The following is a 13,736-nucleotide window of genomic DNA, read 5'->3' on the forward strand; positions in this document are numbered from 1 at the left end:
CACGGAAGTTTTAAAATATTCTTTTGGGCAATTCTAATTATAGTTACGTCTTTAAAGATAATGTTGGAATTAAGGCAGGAGCTCCATGCTGTGATTTCAATCCCATACATCAAAATTTAAACTTTTTTGTATAGAGCAACCCGGTCCTCCGGGCTGTAATAATGAATCAAAAAGCACAGTATGAGTGACGAGTTTTGATTAAGATTTTACATTTCCATTAGGACAAAATGATTAATGAAATGAATTATGCATCTGATAGTTATATGCACCGGTACCGCATATAAATGTATACATTTTTTTTCTGTTACAAGACTTTGTAATTGAAAATTGGAAGTAAAGAGGTTAGATAATAGATCTTGACAAATGACTGTTCAATCCTTCCTATTTACTATATAGCTAAAATTTGCGGTCGTGCACACTTAACGATATTTTTGTTTTTGCTTGTTTGGTTGTGCCCCCCCCCCCCCCCCCCCCAGGGGAAATTTATTCTACAGCATTGAGTCAGAACATGACTTCCATAATGAAAGTACCCATATGTTTTTATGCGTACATTTCGGTGTTTGAAATATGACATTTTGAATAAACTTGCTGGACAAAAAAAGGATCTTCATTGATTATTTTAATGTGAATTAAGACACATTATTCTGTTTATCTAAAAAAAAAAAATCACTATTTATAAAATTAAATTTTCATATTTCCTGATGAAATCAACATAGAAAAATTAAACACAAATACTTAATTAGATATTACTTGAATTTATCGTAATGCAGAAAATCTGCTCCACGGACATCAAGATATAAGGCCAGTGCAGAAACCCAAATGTGAACTTTTTCAAAGACCAGGCCTGGAGGTTATAAAATTTTTTGAGTATATACTCCGTGCTTAAACTCATACTCCATTCTCCGATACCATAAACATACTCAAAATTTATATACAACTTAGAATGGAATTTTGGAGCATGAGTATGGTTTTGGAGTACGGAGTATGAGTTTGAGCACGGAGTACGTACTCAAAACGTTTTATAACCTCCAGGCCAGTACAGGACTTAAAACATATACAGTAAATTATACAATCACTTGGATGAACTCATAAAAAGACTATTGAGGATAAAATATTTTGACTCGACTTCTGAGCTGAAAAAAAACCGATATTAGTCCTCTTTCTTTCCACTCTTTCCTGATGCCGTAGGGCTCTGAATGTAGGATCGGCATTTTTTTGGCATTCCCTTATAATTAGTATGCGGGAGGAGGGGATACCCATACTTTTTCTGAGAATAGTCATTTGCTGTAATTTTGATCTGGATGTTACTTGACCCCTCCCCTTCACCACTTTATGTGGATGTACAGTCAACATAGGCAATGCCAGCAAAAAACCGAAAAGTTAAAGAAAGGCCTAACCCCCCCCCCCCCCCCCCACACACACACTTTTTTGAAGATGTGAATTGATATAGATTTAAATTTCAAAACGTTATTCTGTACATCTACACATCGAAAAACATAACTAAGGCCATCTTTAAAAAATTGTTTGTTTGCCCTCTCCCGACCGACTGGCTAAAAATGGCCCGACTCAAAACTTTTTTTCAACCTGCAAGAAATAATTTAGAATTTGTTTTAAATTCCTTTTTCCCATAATTTTCTCATCTCGTCAACTAGTATGTTGAAATTTTCTTGAGGAAAAAAAAATTTCCACCTACCTACCGACCCAATTTCTTTTATCCTGAGTCGGGAGAGGACAAACAAACATTCTTTTAAAAATGGCCAAATTTCAATATTAATTTTTTTTTTCATATTTCCGTATGAAATCAAAATAGATAATTAGACATAGATACAGAATTAAACATTTCTTTATCTTGTTGTAACGCACACAATATAGTCTGCATTGTAAAAACATGATATAATAGCGAATCATAACGCACCTTGGACTCCTTTGTACAAAGAGGATTTTCAGATTTAAGGCCAGTGCAGAAACCCAAAGACGCCGAAATTTTTCAATATCCAAATTAGACATAAAGCATTTACAATAAACTTTAAACCTTGAGTTGAACCTAATAAATTAAGATATTTGACGAGAAGATGCGATTGAGGTTTTCCTTTGTTCAAGCCACAGTAATTACGTGTACATGAATAAATTAAGAACCTATACGCTAGTTGACAGACTTAAGTCACAAAAAAGGAGATGTTATTCTTTTAGATTAGTAATAATAGGTTTGTATTATTCTATGATATATTAGTACACATATTGTGGAGTTTCATTTTAAATTCTTGTCTGTGTATAATAAGGTTTCTTTAGAAAGAGAACAATCTGAGAAAGGTAATGTAAAACACATTTATTTTCATAACAGTCATAATATTTACAAGTAATTAAAGCATGCGAGATCAACTCTAAACGGCCAATTGGATTTAAAGTCGAACCAATACCGTCTTCCAACGTTAAATTTTAAGATATACTTGATGCCCCCCCCCCCCCAAAAAAAAAAACGAGGAAAAAATGAAAAAAAAAATTAAAATATGATATTTATGGAGACAAACATAATTCATCAAAATGTTTCATACGATAGCACACAGTGCTTACTAAATATTCTGTCTGCCAGAAATGTTTCATTGCAAACATAATTTTGATGTGGAAAAAAATGCAAACCAATTAATAAATCAATCAAATATGAAAAAATAATGAATAAGAAAATTAAAAAGTTTTTCATGTACAAAAAGTTAAAAATGTCCTGAAAGACAAATGACAGGATGATATGGATCGTCACAGATTGATCAAAATTTATAGAACCACAACACACAATAACTGTCCCGTCATGGTAAAGGTGCGTGCTGCTCACACAAAATCCCACTCACTGTAGTGTGGCTCATGGAAGTCTAGCATTTTCCACTTCCGCTCGTGTCTGAATTTCACACGCTCAGACCATTCCAACTGGGAAGAAAAAAAATAACTTATTAACCAGTTTCAAACTAATTCTACACCATCACAGTGGGGTGGGGTGGGTGGGGGTTTACAGGGAGAAAGATGTGCCTATCATCGCCTTATTTACTAATTGCTACAAAGAACTCTGGAATTCAGTCTCCCTTTCATAAAAAAAAAAAAAAAAAAAAAAAAAAAAAAAAAAAAAAAATGCGCTACAAATTTTATGTTCCGCCACTTTTCATCAATTGATAGCCCATTCGAAATGTAATAATGATACAGACATACATTAATAATGTTGATATTCTTTTTATAATATTTTGGGTATGAATATTATTTTCATTCCTTTATTAGCAAAAATCTGTCGTTGCCTGTACTGAATGAAAAAAGGTGAAATAAGGGAGATACTTACCAGATGAGAGGGATATTTCAGTAGATGAGCCTCTCTCCGATCAACATCCATAGTCGCATAATACTGAAAAGAAAGTGTCAAAATAAATTTAAATGTAAGTTCGAATGATACAGAGGATCATTTTAAGATTAGGGATTTCAGAGTAATTTTTACAGTTATTTACAATTCTGAAAGAATTGAACAATGAACACCAGTGGGATCACCCCACGGATTGGAACACATCCCATCCTACCCCACCTAACCCCAAAGACCACAACCCCGAAATTTTCCCTTGCAAAAAATGCTGGGACATAATGTCGAGTACATTTATATCAAAACAATTTGACTGGAGATTTCTTACCCAGTTCTCAAGCTTTTCCTTGATTCTCTCAGAAAAAGACTTGGAAATGAACTGTTGCTAAGAAAGACAAGACAGAAATAGAAAATAGAAAGAACTTTGGTTGAGAGAGAGAGAGAGAGAATTAGAGAGAAGAAATGACTTACCGAATAGTTGATGTTGTCTTTGTTCTGCTCAGAATGGTCAGGGTTGTCGTGAACAGTGCACACCATTTGAGAGTCTGTTGTAGCAGTACTTCCAGCTGCTGGTACCAGTGACATGTACACCTGATTCTGAGAGCCTACCAAGTACATGGAGGAACCGTCTGACACCACATGAAAAGGTTGTTCCTGCGGAGGCACCTCTGCTAGATTGTACGTGTTGCTCAATCCTTGCAACAATCCAAGAATGTCTGTTTTTGAGAGAATGCATGCATCATTGTTTTCACTGATTGCAACATCAACTGATTGAAAGCCTTGTTGCGGCTCCTCTGCAACATTTGAACTGCCCGCAACCTCATTGTTGTCAAAAGAGTTTGCAGCACAGAGTTCAGTCTGAGAAACTTCACAAACAGTTTCTGAATCATATATCTCCTGAGAAATTAATGCGTATTCCTCAGCAACTGATAGTTTGCCTGCAGTTTCACTGTTGTGGCAAGAGGTGTTAGTATCAGACACACATGACTGAGTTCGGGGAACTTTTGAGGAGACAGAGGACGAACGAGAACTATGTTTCCTCCCGCCTTTCTTTCCTCGACTGGTTTTTCGTTTCTTTACCTAAAATATCAGAGAAAATTTTGAATTTTTTAAAGTAATTTTTGGATTCAGTATTTGTAATTTATTTATTTTGTTTTTGTTTTCAACTGCACTTCATTTTTATTAAATTCATTATAAATATTGTACGGGTTCAATTTGTGGGAAGTCTCATTTCACTATTTATTTTTCATTTTCCGCTAAATAACAAAGCTGGGATTTCGACCTTTCATTATTTGTTGTCGAGAGTGTAATTGGAATCAATAGCATATGTCTCTGGCTAAATTGAACTCAAACTTTTCTTTCGAGTTTTGACTCAGATGCATTTCTATTCGTGTAAAGTTTACTTCCTATAATATCTCCGTTTTCTGAGGATAAAAAAAGAAAAGAGTATTGAAACGCATACACCTGCTGAAACCTGTAGTATTATAATGACCCACTATTTTATGAGTAAAGGTTGCAGACGTTTCAAAGTTTGTGAGCCCTCCTGTACCTGTCAGAAATCAAGTAATGACCAAGATGATTAAAAATATCTATGAATTTATTAAGTTAAAAAGCACAAAGTCAAACGCGCTCTTTAATGTAGTTCAGGTCTCAAGGTTTGATGTTTTCTCGGGGTGATGCCTGGCTATTCATAAGAAGGTGTAGAAGTTCTGAGAAGGTGATAATCTCTGTTGATAACTAGAAGGTACACTTGGTACAGAGAAGGTGTAGAAGGTGACCTATCAACTGAAGGTGTACTTAACTATGGTACCTAACCAAGGTACATATAGTGTAGATAATATAAAGGCTATATAATTGCAGTTATAATTCTAGTAGAAGTTGATAAAAGGTGATGGAAGGTGTTGAACTCTCTCTAGTTGCACCTTCTAGGGAAGGTGAGTAGGGATGCTGAATATGATACAGAAGGTGGTGATGGTGTTCCTACTAAACATCAATAGATCATGAATGGAATGTATGTTCAAATCTATGTAACTAATAGAGAAGGTGCAAAATATTCACCTTCGGAGCCGGATGGTCTGGCTGGAAAAGCTGCTGCTGGCTCATTTTGATGACCGAAGTGATGATTTCAGGTCGGGATCGGCCTTATATAGTGTTTATCACGTGACCCTTCATTATTATTCATGAAGGAACATGGCCGTCTGCGAATGAAAACATTGCTGAATTCTCCCTAGAGATGACGACCGATACAGCTTATACAAAGTATTTAACGATGTCTTAACCTTCATATGTGAGTAATTAAATCATGTAGATTCTGTTTATTAAGTCTGTAAATCATGATAAATGGTATTTAAAGCTGAATCATCTCTCCGAGGTGACGATGTGCTGAGCACGTGTTGACATAATTATAGCTGACTGTCAGCTGGGTAATTACGCATAGTAATTCTATATAACAAGTTGCTGACAGACAAAGTTGATAAATAGTTGTCTCTGCACCTCTAACTAATTGTTGAATCATCTTGGGGTTGTATTTCTTGCTGGATACAAGAATTGTTTGATCCTTGTTTACATGCACTCTAGTACAGTACCGCACAAAAGTAAACATCAATACACATGACAACTGTAACTTCTTCATATCTCAGGAATAATTATTAACTACTATTATTCCCATTAATATAATATATATTTCAACAATATCAACAATAAATAAATCAATAAACAACTATTACTGTCACAATGGGTTCATAACATTACCCCCCTCCTTCGAAAAATCATTTGTCCTCAAATGACATAATCAGTCTTCTTCATGGAGTTCAGCTTTCTATTGATGGTTGTTCACATATGGTTTGAGGCGGTCATGATGTACAATCTTGGGCTTTGAGTGTTTGTTTTTTTCTGGATTTTGAAAATGACGTCATTCAATTTTTGTATGATGGTGTAGGGACCCTCCCATTTACATTGTAGTTTGGGACAGAGGCCCTTAGACCTTTTGGGGTTGAAAAGCCATACTAATGCATTAGGTTCTAGTTGTAATACATTTGACTGTTTGTCGTAACGCCGCTTCATGTTCTCTGAAGATAGTTGGAGGTTTTCTCTCGCAAATTGATGAATTTTCTCTATTCGTAGCTGGAGTTGAAACGCATATTCTTCGCTATAGTCTGGAAGATTGCTATCTACTATAGGGGTACCATATAGCAATTCTATAGGTAAGGTGACTTGTCGACCAAACATCATCTCATTGGGGGTAACTTTGGTCGTTTCATGCACTGATGATCTGTAGGCTAACACTAATAAGTATATATGTTCATCCCAGTCTCTTTGATTCTCTGAAACAAAAGCTGACAACATGTGGTTTATGGTTTGATTTCCTCTCTCGACCATTCCATCAGATTGGGGATGCAGGGGAGTCGTTCTAGTTTTCTGAATTCCTAGCAAGGTGCACACTTGCTTGAAAACTGTAGACTCAAAACTCGTACCTTGATCGGTATGGAGCTGTAAAGGTGTTCCAAATATGGACACTATTCTATTGACAAAAGCTTTCGCTATTGTGATAGCCTCTTGATCCTTTATGGGGATGGCTTCTAACCACTTAGTGAAGTAATCACCGATTACTAACAAATATTTATTTCCTTTATTAGTTCTAGGAAATGGACCCAAAATATCCATGCCTACACGTTCAAAAGGTGCTCCAACATTATATTGTTGTAAATGCGCCCTCCATTTCTTTGGAGGTGGCTTCTTGCTTCCACAAAAATGACAATTGCGACACCAGCTCTCTACGTCTTTCTTCAAGCGATGCCAGTAATATCTCTGCTGAACTTTAAGTAAAGTTTTCTTAATTCCTAAATGTCCCCCAGTGATTCCATCATGTAATTGTCTAAGAATTGTCTCTTTCGCTGATTCAGGTATTAAGACTAACCAAGAGGTAAAACCTCTTGTGTTTTCAAACCTGTAATATAAAATATCGTCTTTCAGTTCTAAAGAATCCCATCTCTGCCAGTAGAATTTCAAAGTATTGCCCATTGCAGCAATATCTGCCCATTCAGGTTTATGACCTTTCTCTTTAGCATCTATAATGAATTTCAGTATGGGATCATTTCTCTGTTGTTCCTTCAATGTTGCGGAATCTTCAGTGGCTATTTGTGGTGTTGTAATCCTTTGTTTTGATCTTGTAATTGCATTTACTACTTTTCTAGAAGTTGTCGTTTCTCTCTGTTCTTCTTTTAACTCTTTATTTTCTATTCTGGTACAGTGTGAACATCCTGGTTCAACACAGGGTCTGCGACTAAGAGCATCCGCATTGTTGTGACTTCTACCTGCACGGTGTTGAATTTCAAAATCGTATGTAGCTAGTACCTCAAACCATCTGGCCATTTGTCCCTCAGGACTCTTGAAGTTGAGGAGCCATCTAAGTGCTCCATGATCTGTTCTAATAATAATGTGACGTCCATACATATAGTGATGAAAGTATTTCAGAGAGCTAACTATGGCAAGAAGCTCTCGTCTAGTGACACAATAACTCCTCTCTGGTTTTGTAAAGGTTCTACTGTAGTATGAAATAACTTTTTCTGACCCCTCCTGGACCTGAGATAATACTGCACCCAACCCAGCTAAACTAGCATCAGTGTCCAGGATAAAAGTGCCTTCCTCAATGGGGTAAGACAGAATTGGGGCTGTAATTAAAGCATTCTTCAAAGTTTCAAATGACTGTTGACATTCTTCGTTCCATTGAAATCTTGTTGATTTTTCTGTTAATCTGTGTAAGGGCTTTGCTTTATCTGCATAATGCAATATGAATTTCCTGTAGTAGGATGTCAATCCAAGAAAGCTCCTTACTTCTTTTGTAGACTTTGGTGTTGGACATTCTTTGACTGCTTTGATTTTGTTTGGATCTGTTGAAAGACCATTTTCACTGACTTTGTGACCTAAGAAGAGTACTTCATTCTGACAGAGTTGACATTTATCTGGACTCAACTTTAGGTTGGCTTCTCTTAATCGATCAAACACCAGTTTTAGGTTTTCAATTTGCTCATCAAATGTTTTCGAATGAACAATAATGTCGTCTAAGTAGACAAGGCAAATATCATATGACAAACCATGTAGAATTCTCTCCATAAGCCTCTCAAATGTGGCAGGGGCATTACATAGCCCGAATGCCATTACAGTAAATTGATAAAGTCCTCCCCCCGGATAAGAAAATGCTGTTTTCTGTTTGGCATCCTCTGATAGACCAACTTTCCAGTAACCTGACTTTAAGTCAAGTGTACTGTAGTATTTTGACCCTGACAGTGCGTCTAAGGTGTCGTCAATTCTAGGTAAAGGATGCGAGTCTTTTATGGTGATGTCATTTAACTGGCGAAAATCAACGCAAAATCTAAGAGATCCATCTTTCTTTTTCACAAGTACAATGTTGGATGACCAAGGGCTCATGGATGGCTCTATGATGCCCTCTGACCTCATTTTAGAGATTTCCTCATTAGCTTCTTTCAGTTTTGCCAAAGGTATTCTTCTTGGTCTTTGTTTTATTGGTCTGTAGTTTCCGGTGTTGATTTCATGTTTTACCAAAGTTGTGTGGCCCAAATCTGAAGAGTTCTTTGAAAATAGTTGTTGGTATGAGCAAAGGAGGTCTTTAAGTTTGTGTTGTTCTTCTGGAGCTAAATGAATGCTTGATCTTTCAATCAGGTCTTTAAGGTGCTCAGGAACTTGCTGGGATTTTGTTTCCAAGGGATTTGTCTCCTTCTTTGAAATACTTTGAACTTTGTTAAAAGTGAAGATATCATCAGTTTCTACATTCTCACATGTAGCAGCAATGGTGCCTTTATAAAGCTTACAGGGTTGATCGAATAAGTTTATAACTCGTAATGGTACTATATCTTTGCTGGCATTTATAAGTGACTTGGCTACTAGAAGTCCTTTTCGTTCAATAAATTTTTGTGTGCCCTCAATGAAAGCGGAGTGTCCTGGTAGATAACCATCTGCTGTGGTGCCAGGTACAATCATTTCACTTCTAGGGGGAATTTCAATATCTTCTGAAATCGCAACTTTACAACAAGTTGACAAAACATTGTTTGCAAATCTATGGCAGGGTACTTCTTCACCCTCCAATCCTATGTTCAAAATTTCTTTGGCTAAGTTGACATTACAATTGTGCTTGACCAGGAAATCTAATCCCAAAATTCCATCATTGTCGATGTTTGCGATCAGTACATTGTGATCATAGCAGGTAGAACCAATCGACAGAGTAACTTTGCACTGTCCATGAAATGGAGTACTTTCTCCTGTTGCTGTTACTAGACTGGTGTTGGCTGGTCTAATATCTGGTTTCAAAGAATTATCTAATCTGTTGATAAATTTTTCACTCAACAAGGTGACATTTGCACCTGTGTCAACAAGCATGGCGATATCTTCATTTTGCACCTTCACTTTAACAAATAATCCCTCATTCTTTGACCAAGATTCATTTATGATGATGGTGTTGGGCCATTTTACATCTGGGGTCGACCTCTGGCCCTCGAGTCCGACGCTCTTCCGTTTCCCTGATTACTGCTGTTCTGTGCTGAAGTTCCATTCTGATTGTTGTTTCTTGGGGGTGTTCGATTTGCATTGTTTTGTTGTCTCTGGTAGTTTTCTGGCTCTCTTCTATGCTGATTCATAGGCTGATAAGATTGATTGTTGTAATATCCTCCCCCAGCTCTATTTTGAAAATTAGAATCTCTTGTCCTATTTTGTTGATAGTATCTGTGTGGAAGAGTTGGCTTCAAACTGTTTACAACCTGTTTAAGATCTTGACATACTGATTTCAGTTCACTCCTCACACTGGAGAATTCATCCTTTATTGTTTTGCATATATCATCTGGTGACTGTTTTGTAATTCTGGAGGAATCAGTACTGCTACGAAAATCTGTTTCTTTCTGTAGAGTTCTGACGAGGCGCCCTCTCTGTTTGTCTGCTAATCTGAAAGTTTCCAAGCGGATTGCTTGTGACTCTGCTTCACCGATGTTTTTAGGATGAGCTTCTCTTATTCTTAGTCTCATATCTATGTCAGGCAAAGCGTCTACAAAATGATCAATTGCCAATATATCTGTGATATCAGCTGGAGCGTTGGGGTATGCTTGCCTGGTCAATTTTCTTATAGCTTGTGCTAGCTCTGGTATGGATTCCTCCTTTCCTCTGACACGAGTTTGAAGTCTGGCACGGAAAATCTCAGCTCTTTGCTCTGAGCCATATCTAGTATTTAGAGAGCGTACTATGCTTTTGTAATCTCGTCGTTCTATTTGACTGAGTTCACTTAAAATGGAACGTGCAGGGCCTTTTAAGCATCCTGCTAAGTGAAGAGATTTGCTTGTGTAGTCCCACCCATTTATTTCAGAAATTATTTCAAATTGGGTAAGGTACTCTTCAAGATCTTCACTACCATCATAAAGTTGTGGTTTTGTATGAGTTGTTGCCCTTTGATTGTGAATTGAAGAATGAGAGGGATGAAATATGTCCCTATTTTCCCTGTTTGTTTCAGGTGATGGTAGTGTAGGAGTTGTCTCCCTTTGATTGCAAACTCTTGGTTGAATATAATATGAACCCCCAATTTGCCCAAATGTGTCAGGTGATTGTGTCAGAGTTCTCCCCCTTGTATTGTGTGGAGATGAGTCATGGGGATGTGATGTTTGATTAGAACTCTGTACATTTGGTACAATTGTTTCAATTTGTGGTGACTTGGTCATTATGGTGTTGGTTTGGCAGCTATGATTTGTAGAAGTCAGTGTTTTGTTTGTTTGCCTAACTTCATATGATTTGGTGTTATGATTGCTCAGGTGTTGATTCTCAATTTGTGCAAGTCTATTTTTCAAGTATGACAGTTGATTTTCTAAGTCTGAACGCAGATCTGCAACATCTCTACCTAACCTATGCTGCATATCATAACAGATCTCTGTAGTTTCTGAACAAGCATTTCTAATTTCAAGTTTTAAGCTCTGCTTTAAAGATAGTAACTCTTGGAGGATGGTGGAGTTACCTCCCCTCTGAGCAGGACCATCACCTTCTGCATCATATGCACCTTGGATGTTTTGAGATACATTTGGGGATGTGTATAATTCTTTATCAAAATACAATGGATGCTGAGATGAATGATGTCTAGGATTAAATATCACCTCTTCACTAGAATCTATTGTAGGTGCTGAGACAGTACCTTCTAGAGTTGATGTACCTTCTATGCTTGATGTAGACATCTTGTCAAACTACTTAATTTCACAAGTACAGAATAACTGAGGGCCCCACGTTGGGCGCCAATTGAAACGCATACACCTGCTGAAACCTGTAGTATTATAATGACCCACTATTTTATGAGTAAAGGTTGCAGACGTTTCAAAGTTTGTGAGCCCTCCTGTACCTGTCAGAAATCAAGTAATGACCAAGATGATTAAAAATATCTATGAATTTATTAAGTTAAAAAGCACAAAGTCAAACGCGCTCTTTAATGTAGTTCAGGTCTCAAGGTTTGATGTTTTCTCGGGGTGATGCCTGGCTATTCATAAGAAGGTGTAGAAGTTCTGAGAAGGTGATAATCTCTGTTGATAACTAGAAGGTACACTTGGTACAGAGAAGGTGTAGAAGGTGACCTATCAACTGAAGGTGTACTTAACTATGGTACCTAACCAAGGTACATATAGTGTAGATAATATAAAGGCTATATAATTGCAGTTATAATTCTAGTAGAAGTTGATAAAAGGTGATGGAAGGTGTTGAACTCTCTCTAGTTGCACCTTCTAGGGAAGGTGAGTAGGGATGCTGAATATGATACAGAAGGTGGTGATGGTGTTCCTACTAAACATCAATAGATCATGAATGGAATGTATGTTCAAATCTATGTAACTAATAGAGAAGGTGCAAAATATTCACCTTCGGAGCCGGATGGTCTGGCTGGAAAAGCTGCTGCTGGCTCATTTTGATGACCGAAGTGATGATTTCAGGTCGGGATCGGCCTTATATAGTGTTTATCACGTGACCCTTCATTATTATTCATGAAGGAACATGGCCGTCTGCGAATGAAAACATTGCTGAATTCTCCCTAGAGATGACGACCGATACAGCTTATACAAAGTATTTAACGATGTCTTAACCTTCATATGTGAGTAATTAAATCATGTAGATTCTGTTTATTAAGTCTGTAAATCATGATAAATGGTATTTAAAGCTGAATCATCTCTCCGAGGTGACGATGTGCTGAGCACGTGTTGACATAATTATAGCTGACTGTCAGCTGGGTAATTACGCATAGTAATTCTATATAACAAGTTGCTGACAGACAAAGTTGATAAATAGTTGTCTCTGCACCTCTAACTAATTGTTGAATCATCTTGGGGTTGTATTTCTTGCTGGATACAAGAATTGTTTGATCCTTGTTTACATGCACTCTAGTACAGTACCGCACAAAAGTAAACATCAATACACATGACAACTGTAACTTCTTCATATCTCAGGAATAATTATTAACTACTATTATTCCCATTAATATAATATATATTTCAACAATATCAACAATAAATAAATCAATAAACAACTATTACTGTCACAATGGGTTCATAACAGTATTCATAAAGATAATTTATACCATTATGTTCCCTTCAGTACAGGAATCCTCAGATGAAAGTCGTCGTTTCATTGTCAATTTTCAGTTTTTTCGCTCTGAAATTTTTGCACGTCCGTTCGCTATGACTGATGCCGTTACTATGAGCTGTAGTCACAACGCAACGCCTCACCTCGCATCACCAATAGCAACGTCATAGCAAAAATTTTCGTAAAATTAATCTCCAAGTAATATTTCTTTTTTTTTTTTAAGTAAGAATGAACATTGAAATCAATTTATAAAATTTAAAGAAAGGTACAAATTACATCGGTGCCTTCAAAATCTTCTAGTTTCATAATAAAATTTTTATTCATTTCTTGTATATCTCTTCACAAATATTCATCTAAAATACTAATTAGTTTACTTACCTGACCGCATTCACTAGAAACGCTTTAAGATCATAATAGAAGCAAATGTCATATATTCCAAACGTTCCATATTTATAAGGTAAATAATATAACGATTTATTACGTCACAGAAGAAAAGTTGACGCGCGCCAATATCTGCGCGATCTTGTTTAAATTAAGAAATGAATGATGTAATATTTTTTTTCTTTGACCGACGTATCAAAGAAAAAATTTGGACGGAAAACGTTTTCTGTCCAAATTTTTTTCTTTGATACGTCGGTCAAAGAAAAAATGTTACTTTCATTTCTTATCATTTAATTATGATTTTGAAATAGTAAAATGAAACTTTCCTTCAGTTATAGACTGTTTCACGATAACTGTGGTACTGCTCTTTTGCAGGGCAAAATGATATATTTTGGTGAAATATGACGTAAAAGTAACT

At 36.5% G+C, this 13,736-nt stretch overlaps 1 protein-coding gene across 1 annotated transcript; it reads right to left on the bottom strand.

Annotated features, from left to right (window-relative positions):
* Positions 1–2,527: 2,527 nt before the first annotated feature.
* Positions 2,528–13,026, bottom strand: LOC133184578 (uncharacterized). The gene is made up of 4 exons (XM_061319697.1): positions 12,933–13,026; positions 3,803–4,411; positions 3,320–3,382; positions 2,528–2,919 (listed from the first exon to the last, which is right to left on the bottom strand). The coding sequence occupies exons 1-4, from the start codon at positions 12,981–12,983 to the stop codon at positions 2,824–2,826; spliced, it is 819 nt and encodes a 272-aa protein (XP_061175681.1). The 5' UTR covers positions 12,984–13,026; the 3' UTR covers positions 2,528–2,823.
* Positions 13,027–13,736: the final 710 nt, after the last annotated feature.

Source organism: Saccostrea echinata, unplaced genomic scaffold, assembly GCF_033153115.1.
Source record: "Saccostrea echinata isolate AGI-Se365-2 ecotype Australia unplaced genomic scaffold, CSIRO_AGI_Sech_v1 ptg000001l, whole genome shotgun sequence".
Taxonomy (NCBI): Eukaryota; Metazoa; Mollusca; class Bivalvia; order Ostreida; family Ostreidae; genus Saccostrea; species Saccostrea echinata.

What these genes read in the sequence shown, in the direction of transcription:
- LOC133184578 (XM_061319697.1), bottom strand. Translation starts at nt 12,983, where the DNA reads ATGAAACGACGACTTTCATCTGAGGATTCCTGTACTGAAGGGAACATA. An exon ending in AAGACAACATCAACTATTCG is followed by an intron (nt 3,383 to 3,802) that starts GTAAGTCATTTC and finishes CTTTCTTTTCAG; the next exon opens with TATTATGCGACTATGGATGT. An exon ending in TGAAATATCCCTCTCATCTG is followed by an intron (nt 2,920 to 3,319) that starts GTAAGTATCTCC and finishes TTTTCTTCCCAG; the next exon opens with TTGGAATGGTCTGAGCGTGT.